Source organism: Alexandromys fortis, unplaced genomic scaffold (genome assembly GCF_014885135.2).
Source record: "Alexandromys fortis isolate MF-2015 unplaced genomic scaffold, M_Fortis_MF-2015_v1.1 scaffold_0, whole genome shotgun sequence".
In the NCBI taxonomy this organism is placed as follows: Eukaryota; Metazoa; Chordata; class Mammalia; order Rodentia; family Cricetidae; genus Alexandromys; species Alexandromys fortis.
This window is the reverse complement of record NW_026067949.1, coordinates 28,179,468-28,199,265: the sequence shown is the minus strand read 5'-3', so window position 1 is coordinate 28,199,265 and position 19,798 is coordinate 28,179,468. Positions and strand designations below refer to the sequence as shown.

At 40.9% G+C, this 19,798-nt stretch overlaps 1 protein-coding gene across 2 annotated transcripts in view; it reads left to right on the top strand.

Annotated features, from left to right (window-relative positions):
- The window catches only part of Corin (corin, serine peptidase), a 180,577-nt gene that overhangs the window by 59,889 nt on the left and 100,890 nt on the right, over positions 1-19,798 (top strand). For both annotated transcript variants that reach the window (XM_050149552.1, XM_050149551.1), the window contains exon 5: positions 6,881-7,065. In XM_050149552.1, the coding sequence (XP_050005509.1) occupies positions 6,881-7,065 (185 nt within the window). The remainder of the gene's footprint in view (positions 1-6,880; positions 7,066-19,798) is intronic.

The following is a 19,798-nucleotide window of genomic DNA, read 5'->3' as shown; positions in this document are numbered from 1 at the left end:
ATAGGAGTTAGCCAATAAGAAGCTAGAGCTAATGGGCCAAACAGTGATTTAATTAATACAGTTTCTGTGTGATTATTTCAATTCAGGGCAGCTGGGACAAACAAGCAGCCTCCTTCCAACACTGATCCTGTTGCTAGCTAAGTATTCCAGACAGGCCATGGTCTCTGTGCAGTGGCCTTCCCTTGATGGTTCTCCCTAAGTTCCAGATATCACTCCCCTTTTTTTAAATTTAGGTGTCAATAGCTCCTGGCCCCAGACCATCACACTAACCCTTGCTGGTACTAGGAAACCCTGCCTTTGTCGGTGGTCCTTTCACTGAACACCATGCAGTGCCCCAACTTCAGTGGATCATCGTTTCCCTGCTGGGATCATGATTATTACAAATAGAGACAAGATAATCATAGTCCTGGTTGCTGGAGGTCCAGACTAAAGTGAGTAAGGGATACTCTGGCTCCTTCCATTATCTCCTTTCCAATGGGAGACAGCGGCAAAGGCGAGCCTTCACTTGTACACTTCTTCATCCCCGTGCCTAGTGCCGCTGAAGCCTGGAGTCACTTAGCTGACTCTTCTACTCCACGGTCTTAGTGTGAATTAAGGTGTTGGCTAGAGCCGAGGTCTTATCTGAAGGCTTGAATGGGGAAGAATCCATTTCTGAGTTCATGAATTATTAGAGGAGATTCATTTGCTCAAGGTCTGTTGGACCATGGGTCACCCTCAGTAATGGGTTCCTTAAGAGTCCAGCTCATAAGAATCCCTCTCAGGGTTCAATTAAAGATACCACAATAAGCAAAAGGAACTAAACTCTTAGGGCTAAGAAAACTACTCACGATGCCTTCTTCCTAACCTTATGTTTTTTTCTTCTTCTTTTTCTCATCCCCTATTCCTCCTGTTACAAATGTTCCTAGTAATATATACCCTTATAACCAGCAATTCCCCAGCCCTACACACACGTACACACACACACACACACACACACACACACACACACACACACACGGGGGGGGGGAGGGAGAGGGCTAGCCTTGGTTGTCAATTCAAGGGTAGGAGTGGCTAGTGCATATCTGGTGAACTCCTTAATAGAAGGCTAGTGTGCTATGCTGCATTGCTAGGTGGTAGATAAAGAGCTAAAAGGTTTATTTTCAGTAAAATTATGAATAAGCCACGGATTGTTCTTTAAATCAGTATGCAACATTTTTTGTTTTGTTTTGCTTTCTCCCAGCATGCTGAGATGGATAGTGGGTAACCAGGCAACCTACGTAAACAGTCAGGAGGAAGCTAATGGCTTCTGATCTGATTAGCACATTCAACAGATGCTGCAATTTCTACACGCCGTCAAATACAGAGTTTACACATATTGTTCTAAGCAGTAGAAACAAGAGGAGACCCAGGCCTCCAAATGATCATTTCCAGGGTATGCTGTTATCAGCCGTTCTGATCATGGGCATTGTGGGCCTATGACATCTGCAGGAAGAAAGTCTTTTTCTGGGTTGCAGTTAATCATCTCTTCTGCTGTCCTCAAGAGTAAAGCACAAGCACTAAATTTCCTGAACTAAAGTCATCAGTAAACTGAGGTGAAAGTGAGCGTAAGGAGGTAGGAATCTGTTAAGTGAGGTAAAACCAGGGCAGCTTATTCTTCTATCTATCTGAGAAGCTATGAATCAGCAGTGTTGGGCAAGTAGTAATTCTGTGTCCTTAGATAGCTGTGTATATCCTAAATGTAATGCTCTTGCCTGCACCCTGAATACTGACCAAATGCCTGCTGATAGGTAATTGCAGGAAGGCAGATCTCTGCTTTTACCTAAAAGAAAGGAACGAAGATCTGGCAGCGGGAAACTGTTTTCACATGTAGCTAGGGGAATGTGATCAGTGAACCCCAAAAGCATACGAAAAAGTTCTGAGCTGTGGGAATTAATTCCCAAAGACATAACAAAAAGGGAGTCAGCTACAGTGAAAATCTATAGCAAAAACAGCCGATTTATTCACAAAGCAATAATCCCCAAATTCCTTGAATTTTGGCTTAGTATTTACTAAAGGCCCTGGCTCTGATAAATTTCTCATGAAAAGACGGCTGAGTAATTACTATAAAAGCATTGCAGCCTGTAGTGCCTCAAGGCCAACCGTGTCGTTTCCTTAATGTGTATGGCAGCTTGCTTTGTAAAAGCCAGCAAGAGAGTGGTGGGGAGTGAATAAGATAGAACTCACAATCCTATGTAGCTCAGCAATCAGATGGCATCCTGCTAGTTTCTATGGTTGGAGTAAGTCCACAGGCCAGCGTATAGTAAGGAGAGGGGCTTTCAGAGGCAGGTGCAGTAGAAGGCAGAGATCATGGGTAATGCTTTAAGTTCTCTCCACTGCAAATCATCCTCCCCACACCCATAAAAAAGAGTTTTAAGTCTGAAGTTCTCCTAATATATTTTAAGCCTAGCTCATCAAAAATAGAATCTGACAATTGCACCATGAGATTCTAAATGGGAATATTTGACAGTATTTAAAGAGGACATTTGTCTCAAAGGCATTGGACTACTGTTAATTTCTTGTTTTTTTTTTTCCCCCCCTAAGTATAGTTATATCAAATGATTGTTTTGGGGGGAGAACCCAAGGGAAAGCATCTATGTAGCACCTGGTGTTGGGGGAAAGCAAAAGCAAGAAACTTCCCCATCTGTGAACTCTGTGAACTGCAGCAATGAGCAGTGTTACCAGATAGGCCGCGGGTGCAATAGTGGCAAGAACGCTATGGGGGTAACTAAGTGTTTTCTGCTCCCTGGGAGGAAATATATGGCTCCAATTGTAAATCTGACCTAGAACCCTGGGTTAAGGGATCTCATAGACCCGAGGGGTTGAGCCTGCTATTATTGTTCTCTCCAGTGGATAAGTTAGCAAACTGCTCTCTGACTTTGTATCTCCATACCCATCAATTAGCGCAGCTCTTAGATGTCATCAGAGAAGTTTATTCCAGCCGTTGATGGCGGCTAAGGCAGATGGTGGCTGGTCAGCACGCAGAGAAGAGGGTAAGTGATTGTGGCAGGCTCAGCCACAAGTGGACCGTCTGTTATCACAGCTCCCCACCCCAGCCAAGGCTCAAGGACCATCCTGTAAAAAACGGAGAGAAAGAATGGGAGAGTCAGAGGTCAAGAGAGGACCCAAGCAAAACAGTGTCTTCTGGACTTGGTGTGATCTCTGTAGTCACCATCCCACAGCAGCTGTGGCTACCTGCCCAGGACCCAGCCAGCCAACCATCTATTGTAGAGTGTGAAGGAGATTCGTGAGATCTCACCTCTGAGGATCTGTGAACAGTTGATGTCATTTGGGGTCTGCAGTGGATCAAGCACACTCCAGTGGACGGCTCTGAATTCAGCAGTATTTGGATTGCACAAATTGGACTCAGTAGCTTATTAAAAACAAAATTAGGACACAAAATTGGGGGTTAGGAGGTGATGGTTGGATCTGGAGCAGCAGAGGGAGAAGTGAGGGATGAGCTTGATCTGAAGATATTGCATAATGGTGGTTTTGTGAAATTCTCAAAGAATTTTTATGAAGTATTGCTAAACAATAGCTCAAATTGAAAAGAAAATGTTTTCAAAAACAAAAAACATGATTTATAATGCTTAAAAGCCTAGTGGCCCTCACTTTATTTTGTAGCTCTAGCCTATTCAGTAAATTTACATTTATGACTATTATAAAAATTTTCTAGATAAACATCTATATATTTTTAGATATATCCTAATAAAATTTCTTGGAAATAAATTCAGTAATAAAGTTATAGATAAAACAAAAAAATATTCTTGGTAGGTTAATTATTTAAAAACAACCTTCCTAGTGAATATACTGTAAGTCCTTATTATTACTCGGGGGTAGCATATTTCCAAACTCATCAAATGTGTCAATGAGCAGCTGTAGAGGTACATCAGAACTCTCCACTTTCACTTGAGTGGAAATGCGTCGGAGACTTTTTTTTTTTTTTGCAGCACACCAAATATACTTCACACATCAATTAAGAACAATCACGCTTTCTAAAATAGTCGTTCTGATAGCCCAAGTGGACCTTCCCTTGTGTTGAGCACTGTTTTCCAGTTGCCAACGGGTTGTTGCTTGGATATAGACACTTATATTCCAAAATAGTGTAGGCTGTCTCACCACCCTGCCCCTGTGATGAAAAGCAAAACACATTCACCCCTCACAGGCAGCCGAAGTTCAGGCTAAGCAAGAATAAATGGCTCCTCATTTGCTCACTCTTTACAAGGGCTCATAGTTGTTAATGCTCTACTCCTAGCTCACATATCCCAGTCAAGCGATGTAAAACTCATGGGTTTCCATCGGTTACGCCTTTTAGGAGACCTATTTGGAAACACTCTAGACATTTTCCCTAGGCACTAATTTTAGAACAGACAGTCTGATGGTATTTTAGTATTTCTGTATCTCCCCAGCACAAACCTTGAGAAGAATGTCCTTTACTTCTTACAGTTCAGCAAAAATAATGGAGTTATCAAGGTCTCAGTGCTCCTCTGAGAAACATGCTCTAAAGAATGAATTTAAATTTACAAAGTCTTCATAATAAAAGAATTATGGGAGCTAGCCCAAACTCGAGCTCCTGCAAATCCCTCACTTTTTAAACAGGGAAACTGAGTCTCAGCATGAATGAACTGTTGTCTCAAGGTCAGACAGTAGCAGAGGATACAGGGGAGGGTCTGGGGCGGGGGGGGGGGTCTTGGGTAAATGAGCATAGTAGAGAGCCAGGGTTCATGATGATGGGCTGGTTTCCGAGTTAAAGACTAAGGACATGACAAAGGACTGCAGGGTCCTTGTGTGAAACCTCTTCATCACTGTTGCCCTGGGAGAGGCTACAAGAAAACACACGAGGTGAAGAATAAGTGGCCTCAGAATGGAAGAGGTTCCTATAACCACTAGGAAGACTCATCTACTCTTAGTTCATTCTACAAATATCTAATAGTGGTTTGAGCGAAAATGGCTGGAATATGTGCATATGTTTAAACACTTAGTCTTAACATTGGTCCAGTTGCTGGAGTTTTTTGGGAATGGGTGAGGTGAGTGCTGATGGAGGTCTGTTACTTGGGGGCAGGCTTTGAGGTTTCAGAAGCCCTCACCTTTTCCAGGTACTTCTCTCTTCCTTCTACTTATGAATCTATGATGTGAGCTCTCAACTGTTCCTTCTTCCATGCCTCTGTTCTACCTTCACGGACTCTAACTCTTCGTAATCATAAGCCCCAAATTAAATGCTTTTTTAATATGTTGCTATGGTTATGTGTTATATCACAGCAATAGAAGCACTAACACACTCATATGTTCCTGAATGGTTATCAGGACCAATCCATGTTCTCAATGTAACTTGTTCAAATGAAAAACTTCTCTTCCTGTACCTTCACCATCAAATTTAGTTACATATTAACCTAAATAGGTTATTTTAAAAGGTAATTTTAGTATGACTTTTTAAAGACCAAAAAGTATTTTTTATTAGAATGTCATTGTTGAGGGCTGCTTGCTGGTGAAGGCATGTAATACCAGCAGCGTGGCAGGCTGATGTAGGATGATCACAAGTTTAAAGGTCTGTTTGGGCTATGGAATGAGTTCAAGGCCAGCATGGGCAACTTAGTGAGATCTTGTCTCAAAGTAAGGGCAGAAAATGAAAAATCTAGGATCAGTAGCATGGGCAACGCACTGAGTATGACCACACACTGTAAATGTTGAGAACTCCTCCACTTCTTAGATGTAACAAAATCTCTCCTTCAAGGCTTTCATAGGCCATGTTAGACCCAGTGTAATCCCTGATGGTAGATCCCCTCATCTTTCTGTAGTCTATGGGTCAAATGGGGTATGCTACCCAAGCTTGTCTGATCAAGGAGTATGTAAAGCCCAGTTATCATATGAGAATAGACATTGTTAGGTGGTGTATAGCTCAAGACCTGGAAGCTCACACACGTGCTTTCTCTTCTTACCTCTGCAATAGGGAAGTTAGTAACAAGTGTGTGACATTCGACTCTATCTCAGAATCTTCACTGGTCTGTGCTTCCCAGGAAATGTTTATCACAGTGTTCAAACGTATGATTCTGTGATATCAAGATTTGAAATAGTTGTTTTGATGGGATTCAATAAGTTTCTACTTCTTTATCAGTTTCCTTTAAGTCCTTTGACATGTCTTTGGCAGAGAGAATGGCAAGGATAAAAGATATAGACCAACAGCTGTGAGCCTGAGAAGGCTATTTCTCTGAGAGAAGACCAGACCACTGTTAGCACCTAAGTTGACATTCCTTGAGCAAACCTGGGGTCTTGGAGGGTTTGGTTGCAGGCAAGAAGGATGAGGGCAAGCTTCTGAGGCATCATTGCTTTGACCATTAACAGACAGTGGCTCACATCTTTTACTCTGCAGAATACAAAGCAGAAGTTTGATAAGGTTTTTTTTTCTCTTTAGTATACTAGATTTTCTGAGTTGTAACTCGTCTGTATGAGTTTCCATGAAAGCCAGGGAGGACAAAGAACAGTTTTCTTTATTTACTGCTAAGAGATAGTTTGGATTTCTCAAAGGAAAGATAAAATGGAGTGTAATATACCTTTTGACCTACTTTTGATTTTTCAAATTAGGGGGCCCTCCTTTTTTTCATTTTTGTTGACCAGTATATTTTAAGAACAATCATTTTGGGGAAATGCTACATTATGTGCTGCAAGACTAGCTTCTTCTCTTCAGAAACCATGTAATTGGATGGCCGAAATTGCCCTGGGACTGAATATCGAAGTTTAAGTTGCTGACTGTAGATAAGAAATGTAAGCTAATAGCCCACATTAACTTGCTGCTGGCTAGCTTTAATATATTATTATAGTCTTGAGACCCGGTCTATATGTTATTAACTCCCCTCTTCTCTCTGTTTAGGCGTGGCCTCCTTCCCTGTAGATCTTTCTGTGAGGCTGCAAAAGAAGGATGTGAATCTGTCCTGGGGATGGTGAACTCCTCCTGGCCAGATTCCCTCAGATGCTCTCAGTTTAGAGACCACACGGAGAGCAACAACAGTGTCAGCAAGACCTGCTTCTCACTGCAACAGGAGCATGGAATGCGATGTAAGTGACTGTGGTTCCTTGGAAAGTTTTATTCGGATATCCTACCTGCTCAGAAATAGCGACATATAGGCGTGCAGTTTGGTGTGCTTTAAAAAAAATGAGAAGACTCCAGGTTAAGAAGCAGGGCACTAACAACACCTAAAAGTGCCCTCAATAACACTCTTAATTGTTTCGCTTTTGCCAAAGAAATCTCTGTGTGGACTCCTATCACCTGACCAGCTTTGCTTATTACAGAACTTCATATAAGTAAAATAATTATATATATACATATATATAATTTTAAAATGCATGATAGCTTTGTATCTTTCTGCATTTGCTCAACATTATACTTTAGCAACACAGTGTGTTTACTGCAGGTTCCATTCCTTCTCACTGCATGCACTGTTCTAATACTTGAGCAATGCATTGCAATTATTGCAGGTCCCATTCCTTCTCACTGCCTTAATACGTAACATTATACTTGAGCAATGCATTATGCTTATTGTAAGTTCCTTCCTTCTCACTGCATGCAATGCACCTAATACTCCATTATACACCAATGTATTTCTCCAATCTGGTAATGGTGAATATTTGGGCTACGGGAAATTTCAGTTATGATGAAGAACAATGCTGTTATTGTTTTTGCGCATATCTTTGGTTAAACATAGTTGTGGGCTTGTTCAGTCAAAATAGTTCTCTAAACTAGTTATATGATATAGCTTTAGCTGAAGTTATTTTCTCTGTCCCATCTGGTCCCACTGGGGTGCTTTTTCTCCCGCCCGCCACTCACCACAAGCACATATGAAATAACCATTCAGAGGTTTAATATTAATTATAATTGTTTGGCTTATGGCTCAGGCTTCTTACTGACTAGCTCTCCATATAAATTAAGCCATTTCTAATAATCTGTATATTGCCATGTGCCCTGTGACTTACCGGTAATGCTCTGGCATCTTATTCCTCCAGCAGTGACCCCACCTTCTATTTCCTTTTATCTTTGCTTGGATATCCTGCCTGACCCTATTCTATCTGGCTATTGGCCAAATCAGCCCCTTTATTAACTGCTGTAGGAAGTCTTACAGCCAGTGATTACCCGCCCACTGGGGCGTGGCCTCTTATACTATATAAGCCGATGTAGGGCATGCATCAGCGCTCTTTCCAGTTGCTGGACTCGGTTTCTGTTCTCCATTCAAGCAGAGGATACTGATTTATGAGTTTACCCCTAAATAAATAACCATCTATTTCTCAATTCTGAGCTAGCGTGGGATTTCTTTTAACGTCTTTCCACAATTAACCAATGGCAATAAAACATATTCACAGCATACAGAGGGGCATCACACATCAGTATGGACTTATACTCCTGTCATCTATGTGTAAAAGGTCAGTTTGTTCCCATTCACTACTGACATTGGCATTTTTAGTCTCTCGCATTTTTACATTTTTGGCGAGAGCATTAAGGCATCTCACTGTGATTTTAAGTTGTTTTTCCTTGAGAAATTTGATTATATTTTTTAAAATGTTTAACTGTTTCACTATCTATTCTGTGGTAGAAATTTTTGTCCATGCCCCAATGGTCTCGTTAATTTACAGTTTCATATGTAGCATGGATATACCTCATTATGGTTTTGATTTGAAATGTTTCTCAAAAACTCATTTGCTAAACATTTGTCTGTTGGCCTGTAGCACTGTTGAGAGTCTCTGGAACTTTTAAGAGGTAGAGCACAGTAGAATGAAGTTGGGTGTCTGGCATCTAGTCTCTGAAGTGAAGTGGGTATTGAGACTCTGGCCCCTCCTTTCTATTTTTTATCCAGCCACTATGAGGTGTACAGTCTCATCTACCATGTGCCTTTGCCATATATTTTACCTCTTATTAGTCCCACAGTGATGTGGGTGACCATACACCAAAATCTGAAACTCTGAGGTCAAACAAATCTCTCCTCCGTTTAGACTGTTTACTTCAGGCATTTTGAGATTTTGTAGTGGAGCAAAGCTGAGTAACACAGTTGGTATTTACTGGGCAGACGTATTGCCAATATCTCTGACTGTGCCTCTACATTTTCAACATGTATGCTTCTCTTTTCTGTACATAGAACAGAAGCAAACTTTCTCTCATTATTTTTTATTCATTATTTGAAATCTTCATATGATGTACTTTGAACATATTCACTCCTCCTGTTTCAACTCCTCTGAGATCCATTTGTTCCCCCACCCACCCAACTTTGTGTCTTCATTTAAAAAATAATCTACTGAGTCTGATTTCTGATGCCTGTGTGCTCTTGGATGTGTGGCCATCCATTGGAATGTGGTCAACCTACAAGGTGCTAGATCCTTAAAGAAAATGAACTCTACTTCCAGTACCTCTCAACTGCCAATAGCACTTCATCTAGGGGTGAGACTTCATGTCTACCTCCCTACTTAATGCTGGGGTTTGGTCTGGATTAAGCTTGCTCGGGTGTTGTGTGTGTATCACAACCACTGTGAGTCCATATTTGCAGTTTCCCTGATGTGTTCAGAAAACATGGTTTCCTTGTAGTCATTCACTGCCTTTGGCTCTCACTGTCTTCCTACCCCTTCTTCCACAATGATCTGGAGTAGGGAGATGACATGAATGTTCCATTGAAGGCTGAGTGCTCAGCAGCCTCCTTTTGTTTGAACCTTGACCAGTGTGAATCTCTGTGTTAATCTCCATCACTGCAAAAAGAAGCTTCTCTGATGAGAACTGAGGGATGCACTGGTCTTTGGGCATAACAGTAAGTAGTTATCAGGAATAATTTTTAACAAGTCCGTTTAGAGAATAACAATAGTAGGTTCTCTCCTAAGTCCTATGATCTGTTTAGCCATAGGTTATTTGTCTCTACTGTAGTGCTAGGTATGAGATTCATGTTGTGGAGCAGGCTTTAACTCCAATCAGAAAGTAGCTGATCACTCCCATAACATTCATGCCACTGTTGCTCCAGTGGGCATGCCTTTCCAGGGCAGTCATTGCTGTAGCTCACAGGGCTCACAGTTGGGGAAGACTGATATTATTTTTCTCCTATGCTAGCATACATAGCGCCTTTCATCACTGTGAAAGCTAGCCATTGGGGATGAAGCTTCCAGGTGAATACCAGATTGGTATTTTCCATGTTCTAGGACTCAAGTATGTGGTTCAGCAATAGGGTCTTACTGTATATGGAAGGAGCCAGTGGATACTCTCAGCTAGATTTGGGAGTGTCTACTTGCAGTTTTATTTTGGGAAAGGGAGGCTTTAATTGGCTTACCTTTTCAAATCACTGTCTATCATTGAGGGATGTTAGAGCAGAAACTCAAGCAGCAACTTCAAAGCAGGAACCAGAGTAAAGACCATGGAGGCATGTTGTTTTCTTGTTTACTCCCTCAGGCTTGCTCAGCTATTTTTCTTACATATCCCAGGTTCACCTGCCTAAGAGTGGCACTGCCCACAGTGGGCTGTCCCTCCTACGTCAACTTGAAATTAAGAAAATGTATCACAGACATGGATGCTGACCACTCTGATCTGGACAGTTCCTTAATTGAGATTTCTTATTCCCAGATGGCACCAGGTTGGCATCATTGTTTTTAATTTAAAGTTTTAAAGTCAAAATATAATTACATTATTTTCTTCTTTCTCTTTCTTCTCTCCAACCCCTCCCATGTATACCCATTGCCCTCTCAAAGTCATGGTCTCTGGCATCTTTTATTTCCAAAGCATCACAGTGAGTCTTTATGCCTATGGATGCCTGAGGGTAATGTTAGGAATCATCATTATTACTCTTCTACCCTATAAAATGAAGCAGCATCTCTTATTCAAATCCAGAACTTGACTACATAGCAGTTCTCCTTAGCCAGCTTGCCCTAGGGAACCCCTGTCCCTGCTTTCTCAGACTTGAATGGAAGGCATTGTATGGAATGCATATATATATATATATATATGTATATGCATATATATGTGTGTTATGTTCCTAAATATATAAAAACAAATAAAGACAATATACTTGTCCTGTATAATATAGTTCCTTTTGATCATAAATGATTTTGTAATTTACCAAGTGCTTTCTTTATGTTTGTTAAGATGATCTAGTTCCCTTCCTATTAGACTATATGGTAATAACGCTATTTTCATTTTGACATTGGTGGTACTCTCTTTCTTGGCAAAGCTTGCTAGAGACTTACAGATTATAGCTGCCTTTTCAATGAATCTTTTTCTGGCTTATTGCATGTTTTCTATTGTATGATTAATTTGTATTTCCTTAATTTATACTTATGTTATTTTCTTCTTTCTAATTTTTGGCTTCAATTGACCCAAAGCTCAAAGTTGGGAGCATTTTCCAAATGTCTGTCTCTTAGTATTCAGTATTCCCTGTAGGCAGAGGCTGCTTGTTTGTTCCCAGCTGCTCAGACTCAAAATAATCACACAGAAACTTTATTATTTAAAACACTGCTTGGCCAATAGCTTAAGTGTATTACTAGCTAGCTCTTATGTATTAAATTAACCCATTTCTATTATTTCATATTTTACCACAAGGCTCGTGGTTTACTGGCAAGGTTCTGGCCCATCTGTCTCCTGAAGCAGCTACAAGGCTTCTCACTGACTCCACCTACTTTCTCCCAGCATTCAGTTTAGTTTTTTCTGCCTACCTCAATTCTGACCTATAACAGGTCAAAGAATTTTCTTTATTCATTAACCAATAAAAGCAACACATATACAGAAGGACTTTCCATACCATTTCCCCTTTTCTGTTTAAATAAAAAGGAAGGTTTTAAATTAACATAGTAAAGTTATACAAAACAGGTATCAAGCAAAAATTGAAGTTACAGTATTTATATTTATTTTATCTTCTATCATATCTAAGGAAAACTATAACTATCTATTCTTCAACTCCATCAAAGACTCTAAAAGGATATAATATTACCTAAGTAAACAGGAAGTGCATTGTAAGCAACTTCCAAATTCTAGAATTGACATAGACATCTCGCTGCCTGGACAGTCATCCAAAGTTCTTGTGTAATGTTGCAGGCACCCATTTTCAGCTTACTGGCCCATAGTGTCCAGCAGACTTTTCCCATTAAACAAGAAATTTCAAAGACAGTTCCACCTATATTGGCAGTTTGTCAGTAACTTTCTTCTGTGTCCTGCAGAATGTCTTGCAGACTCTTTCATGAATCAGGAACCCCGAAGGACTATCTCACCTTCTTTAGACAGCTTCAGCAGTTATTTTTATGTAGGTCCTGCAAGTCTAGTCAAGCAATCCAGGCAAGAGCAGTTTCTTGTCCAAATGGCTAACAAACTCCATGAGGAGGCTCTTAAATGTCCATCATTCTCTTGAAGTAGATTGGTGCTTCCAGGAGCAGATGTCATGAAATGTCCTAAATTCTTAAAACATTTTAAATGCCATATTCTGAAGGTCTCTGAAAGATTTGAAGACTACCTATCCATCTGAAACATATCTATGTACATCTACAAAACCTAACTAACATGGCTACAAGCTTGACTACCATCAGCAAAGCATGGCCTCTCAAGCCATAAGTCCAAGCACATCCCCCGCCGAGTTCTCCGACTAATACCTCTGTCTTATCACCCCATTTCTTGGACTATTCCTGAGACCAACTGTCACAAGTTGGGTTCTTTAGAAACAGTTACTAAGGGGATGTCTGAGATATGTTTACTTATTAGGCTTCAGGCTGTTTTTTGTAGAGAGGGGAAGAAATCAGCCTTGGTGAAAGGAAAGGCTTGGAATAGGACTCAGTCCAGTCAAAGTCTCAGCCATATGCAAGGGCACCCTGGAAAGTATTTGGTCTCAGTCAGAAATGGCCCATGTTCAGCCCTAATGGTCAAGTCTTTCAATTTTTACCTCTGTCAACCATTGACGTTGTATCTCCTGGGAAGGGAGGAGCATGCCCTTGAGTAGGGCAGCTCTCTGCAGCATTCTGTGGGTGAACTAATGGGCTGAATGTCTTGAAAGCTAAGGGCTGTCAGCTCATGGGTGGAGCTACAAATTCTTTCTTGAAGCAAAGGAACATTGAGTGGGCCGAGATCATTTAATTTAACAAGAATCTGAGATGACTTTGTTCCATTTTTTGTAAGACTTCATGTAACTCCATCTTGTGTTTGTTCTGAGGTGCATTCCTCCAGGGATCTAAACTTGAAACTCAGGTCGTGACATAGGATTTAAGAATTCATCAGAGGCCTGATGGTCCGAACCTGAAGAAGTATTGATCAAAAAGTAGCAGTTCTTGAAAGTTAAACACACACACACACACACACACACACACACACACACACACACACACCTGTATCCACTCTTCAGTAAGTCACCCTGAGATGTCATTGGGAATATCAGTTCTCCACCATCAGGAAATGTGGCACCACTTCTAATTTTAGAAAAGATTGATGGTTTGGGGCAAGATGGTGTAACAATTATAATCAGAGCTATGTGTTCAATAGAGTAGTAATTTCTTAAGTACAGTAATCAAAGTTGTGGGTTCTTACTTGCAGTTTTTTTAATGTAACTTTTTTCCTGAAAGTTTTTTTTCCATGAAATGTCATCTGTTTGATAAAATGTTTTTTTTAGAATTTCAAATAATTTTTTTCTGCCTCGTACTTGGTGGCTCATACCAAATAAAAAGCTACTGATACATATAATCTTTGCACATGTATAAGAATATGACTTCTACTATACCTATATACCAACTGAAAAGGGTTCATATGCTAATAAAATATTGTATATCAAGTAGAAAAATTATTTATCATATAATACAATAGATAGGGGGTGTTCTATAAGGGCACTTTACAAGCAGTTTTTTTCTCATGTTTTTTTATTTATTGAGGAAACTGAGTGCCTGTTCTATCCTGAATATCACCCCAGGGGCCCTGAAAAATGCAGTTGATAATAGTGAACATAGTATTAATATCTATTGACACAACACAGTACTTCTTAACCATAGGAAGCGCCCATTTTCCCCATGGGAATGTTCGTTAATATATGTTCACATTTTCAGTTGTTACACCTCAGTAGAAAAGAGGCTGTATGATTGAGTCCATCATTGAGACCAGATACCCTGCTAAACATCCCTCAGAAAACAAAGTACAGTCCCCCATTTAAAAATGTTTCGTGATCCAAAATGTCAGCAATGTTGAACTTGATAAACTCTGACAGAAGTTTATGTTTTGAAAAGTTCTCTCTCAAATTCCACCACGACCTCCACCACCCCCACCACCATCGGTATCAGCACCATCACCACCACCATCAGCACCACCACCACCACCAAAGTACGCATCATGACTTTCAAGAGGACCCAAACATAGTCTATGACAGATACACGTAAAAAGAAATAGAACACCAGTCAGTCGTGCAAACATGTTGACATTCAGACATTGCAGAGACAGGGAACAAATGGCAGGAGGGCAGCGCGGAGTCAGTCCCATGGAGGAGTAATAAATATTGAAGTAGAAATGGTGTACTTTTGGGCAAAGAGGAAGGGAGAAAGTGTTCTCATGTGGGCAACAGACACTGAAATTGTGCCAGTGTTGGGTTCCTGCTTAGCCCCAGACATGAATAAAAACTGACTCCTATCCTGGTTCCTGCCTCCTCACTTGTGAAATATTTGGCCCCAGGACAGTGGTGCCCCCTTCCCCTTTATATTTGGTACCTCGTTCTCTTTCCTAAAATGCTTTCACAGCTGTTAGCTCCTTTTGCTTCAAGTAAGTCCCTGAGGTATTTTCATCTTCATTTTATAAATTAAGAAATTGGGGGTGAGAGAGGTCATCCAAGCGTTATTTTAAATCCAGCCCCTCCACCCCCAACCTCCCACTTTGGCTCCCACCAAACAGGGCGCCATCCTGGGAGTCAATTAGTAACCCTTGAACGCTCCCCTCCACCGCAGGCCCTTTCTCACCAGAACTCTCCAGGGTCTTTCCAGGCCACATTGAGCCAAAGCCTACAACCTGTAATAACTGCTTTTCCCTAGGCAGGATCCTGTGAATTCATGGTTCTGTGACCTTGGCTCCTCTTGGCTGCCTTTAAATCACTCATAATTCCTGAGACATTTGTTCTCATCCAGGCCACACCATTGTCTTATCCTTTCTATCGCTGGGCCCTGCAAAGTCAATAACATACTGAAGCGATAATGCTGTGGGAACCCTTCTCCGGAGGTTTAAAAATAAACATTTGTGCGTGTTTCCATGGCCAAGTTGAGAGAACCCCAGGGGGCTAAAGTTCAAGGCCCATCAATCATTCTAAGTGTTCCGACTAATCCTTTACTTTACCTTGGTTGTAATCATATATGGAAAGTAGTTTTTAAGTGGTCTTTCTGGGAGTCTAAAGACTCCCTGCCATGAAAGAGCTTAAGCTATTTATTCTTCCATTTTCTTCCTCCTTTTCCTAGTATTGTATTTGCTTTGCCTGCCTCTCGTTGCTGATAGCAACCACTTCATGGTATCAGACTCCCTAATTGCAGTTTCTGGATCTTGGTAAAACATACACTCTCAATTTCTATTGAATCACAGGTTCATTTCAGAGAGATTACGCCATACTATTTCTTTGAGATTCTTAGAATCAATGTTTGGACAGTGATTAAAGGCAGTACCCTGAAACCATTAAAAACTAGCCACGCACTTTTCATTACAATGACCAGCTTTAGATAAAATGTTTTTTTTCCCCCAGAACCTCAAATCTTTTTCCATCTATAACTTTAAATTATTTGTATTTTGAGATTACCTAAACAACTTTTCTATGCATAGGCATTAGTAGAGCTTTGACTTAGCTTCAGATGACTTTATAACCATTGGGACTTGTGAAGGTCGAAGCCCTTCAAACATCTATCTCCTCAGTTTCATGCTACAAGTAACAAGGCTTGTGGAACCATTGTACCCCTGAGATAATGCGTTTCAGACAACTTTGGAAGACATAATGTACTTTGCATATACGAATGTTTCAGTTTAGAGGCCACACTCTTGGTGTCAAGTACTTTAGTATAGTTAGAAACATGCCCATTTCTCCCGATTTCACAGGCTGCTGAAGAGAGAGATGTTTAAGCATAGACTTCAACCTTAAACAAGGAGTTGGCCTCAAGAGGCATATTTGAGAGGGACATGGGTTAGGGCAGGTTGGGGGTTGGATGGGCGTTATTCAGTGAAGGAAAATGGCCAAAGGAGTAGCTTATTGGACTTTGATGTGGCTTGGTGGTAGAGTCCTTGCCTACTATGCAAGAGACCCTGGACTGAAAAGCAGGGCAGAAAAGAAATAAATTATTAAACCGGTTGCTGTAGCGGGCAGCTGGTTCTGTATGCAATGGGAACGGACCAAACAGTACCCAGCCCGCTAGTCTGAGAGTGAGCGGGACATTTTCTTCCTACAGTCTTTGAAACTGAGAGGACTTAGTATGGCCCTTGAGTACTACTTCTTAGAGGAGAGGTGAGAGTCTGCAAAAGGAGGAAGGAAGCATGACTGCTTCCTGTGGGGGAGGCTTCCGTCCCTGTTGTTTCTCCAGCTACAGTGTTGTTTGTCTTTAGTTTCCAGAACACTTCTCTGACACCACCCATGTCCCCACACCCTGGCTACACTCTAGACTCCATCCTTTGCCTCTACTGATACCGTAACTGTTGATATTCCACAGGGTCGCATTTTCAGCCTTTCTTTTTTCTCAAGGCTTTTCCCTTTCCCCTGGGAATTCTCATGTGCTTCCAGTCACATAAGTGCAGACAACTGAAGCCTATTTTATCTCATTTCCCTAAGTTTGGACCCACAGTCTCCATCTTTGCTTCCAAGAAGAGTCTCCCTGTCACTGTCTCCAAGGCTTCCACCCAGTTGGATTGTAGTTTTTTCCAGTTACAATCAAGTTGACAACCAAAAATAGCTACCACAGAAGGAAACTTCTAGATGAATTTTTCTAGTATTAGAATTTGATCTTGCTCTGTATTGAAATTTATTTCCTTAAACCATCTCACCCCTGATGCCTCCATTTGACCATGGACCACAGACCTGCTCACTTTGGACTGTGGCTGTTTTGCCTTTGCTGTGCGTATACCCAGCCTTAAAAAGCAGGGCAAATAAAAACTCTTTCTTGTTGAGCCTGGGGGCTGCCTATTTCTCCAGAGCTCAGTGCTCTTATTTAGATTGTTTGTGATAAGGATTTTCGTTCCTACCAAGTTTTGTTTTCCTTGAGGGAGCGTGGTGTTTTCTACATAGAAGTGGGAGGATCGCTCTCTTCACTTGTGCCTGTTTGCCACACTGGACAAGTCAGCTGCTTGAACAGAGGCTGAAATCAGGGAGTCAAGAGCATGGGCCAACCTCTGTGTTCCTTACAGAAGGTTCTCTTGCTCTGTGTCTAGAGATAAGAGCGTCTATCTACTCTTAGTTCAATGTTTTGCTCTACGTCAGAAATCTTATTTGTGATTCAGATTCCAATAACATGCGAGAATTTTCAGGAACAAATCAAAAACCTCTTTCGATACAAGTACCGTGTAATTCTAAGGCCGCTTTGATGCATGGCCCAAGTAAAACTCTCCAATAAAAATCTTGCTCCTCATATCCTAAATGATTCCAACCCTCATTTTAATTTTTACTCTAGCTTCATATCCTCGTTGGTGATTAACTTAATCCTGTCTAACACACCTTTAGATTATCAGGTGAAAAACTTTCCGTTCTTTCCCCTTTCTCATGGGAGGACAGCTCCACGAAGCTCAAGCAGTCCTTGGAGCTGGGCTACAGTGATGTGGTTGCCTAGGAACTCAGACATCATAGACTTTGAACTCTTAGCCCTGGACCACCCTGTGAAACTAGCACAGGATTAAAAATCATGTCAAAATCTGTGTGTCTCTTCTGAAGCCGAGACTTCATTATACCAAACAACATTGACGTCTTCCTGGCTGTGACCCCAGCCATCAGAAGGCAACTTGAGGTCTCCCTCCCTTTTCAACAGCTTGATCCTGTGTTTATTTTGTGTCTAAATCCCTGACACACTTAAACAAAACGAGCTAAGCCCTGAGGCAGGATAGCAATATTCCACAGCTGAGTCTTCCCAAATAGTTTGCTTATGTTTCCCTAAAAGGATTTTGGGACATGACACATCTCTTAGGCGACTTCAAGTTAATTTCTAAAAACTTGATGATTACAAATTATGGCAGAGAGTGTGGTGTAATGGGCACTTTAATAACCAACCTTCTATTCCTCCCCTCGAGGTGCTGCATGGCACTGAAGTCCCAAAGTGGGCTGGCTGTCATCTACTATTCAAAAATTACAAGCTCCTCTTGTAACATTCAGCAAAATTTTACATTGTTACTTTGTGTCTGGATTAATTTCTATTTTTCTTCCCTCACAGAGCCTCATTTTGGCTCAAGATCTAGTTAATATTTAGAATGAATAATCTCTGAAGCAACATCATGTAATAAACTAGAGACCAGTGCTTTAAAGTTGTCCCCTCCGCTGTGAGACGACGTATCAATAGTTTCTTTTGATTAATTTATCATGATACTTTTGACTTAAGAATATGTAAATATTTGTAAATAATTACCCTGCTGAAATTTGAGGTTCGTCAGAAATTTGTATTTTGATATTCTTGTTGTTTGAGAGGTTTTGCTTTTAAGGAAGAGGTTTGTACAGTTGGAGAGATGACTCAGAGGGTTCAGAGTGCTTACTGGTTTCCCGAGTTCAGTTTCCAGCAACCTTATTGGGCAGCTCACAACTGCAGCTCCACCCCCAGGGCCCCTATCTCCTCTGGCCTCCGTACCTGCACTCAGGTTTACATACCCACACACAGATACATGCACAAAAACATAAACCAAAAGATGGTCTGTGCGGAGTGTATCAGGAAATCAACACTCTTCATGTTTGACTTTTAGATGGCAATGTTTTGGAAACTTGTTCCTACAGTTAAGAACACGGTAATGGAGGATGCTTTCTGGTAACAATGGTGTTCAGTTGACTGAGCAGCTTCCCTGTCCAATGTCAAGACCAGATAGTAATTAATCTGTCATTGGCACACAGAGCTTGTGAGTGGATTGGTGCATGCCAATGAGGAAATTCAGGCTCTTCATTTCTGGAAACATTACCGGGAGTTAAGGGTTTATGCTTATTTTTCTTTCATTTAATAGAACTTTAAAAAATTCTACATGCTCTATAAAAAGAAAGATTGACATATTATTAATTCCAGTTGATCTTCAGCAATATGGGAATTCTTTTTTGTTAATTCATTTTTACATACCAACTACAGTTCCCCATCCCCCCACCTCCTATCCACTCCTCACAGAGGACAAGCTTATTCAGCACTATGCATCAACAGCGAGAGGCTAACTTTTCTATTTCCAAATTTACATACAGTATGATTCACAGTTTTGTGCACAGGTCCATAGGTTTTAACATATCATATAATTTTGTAATCATTAACAGAATCAGAGTGTTATAAAACAATTCTCTCAAAGCCTGTCCTGCTATCTTTTGTCTGTGTCTCTTCACTCCTCCTCATGACCCCTGGGAATCCCCAGTCTAGCCTCCCTCAAGAGAAGTTTTGCTCTTCCAGCATGTTATGTGAATATTTGCACACTATAAGCTACCATTTGAAGGCAGCTTCTTTCACTTAGCATGCTAACTTTATCACTCAACCATGCTATCATGTGTATCAACAATTTACTCTTATAACGCTTACTAGCATTTCACTGTGTGGATGAATTTCAATTCATTTAGTCACTCATTTGTTGGAGAATATTAGTATTCCCCCCAGGGTTCTTATAGTTAGGAGAATTATTGCTACTGTAAACATT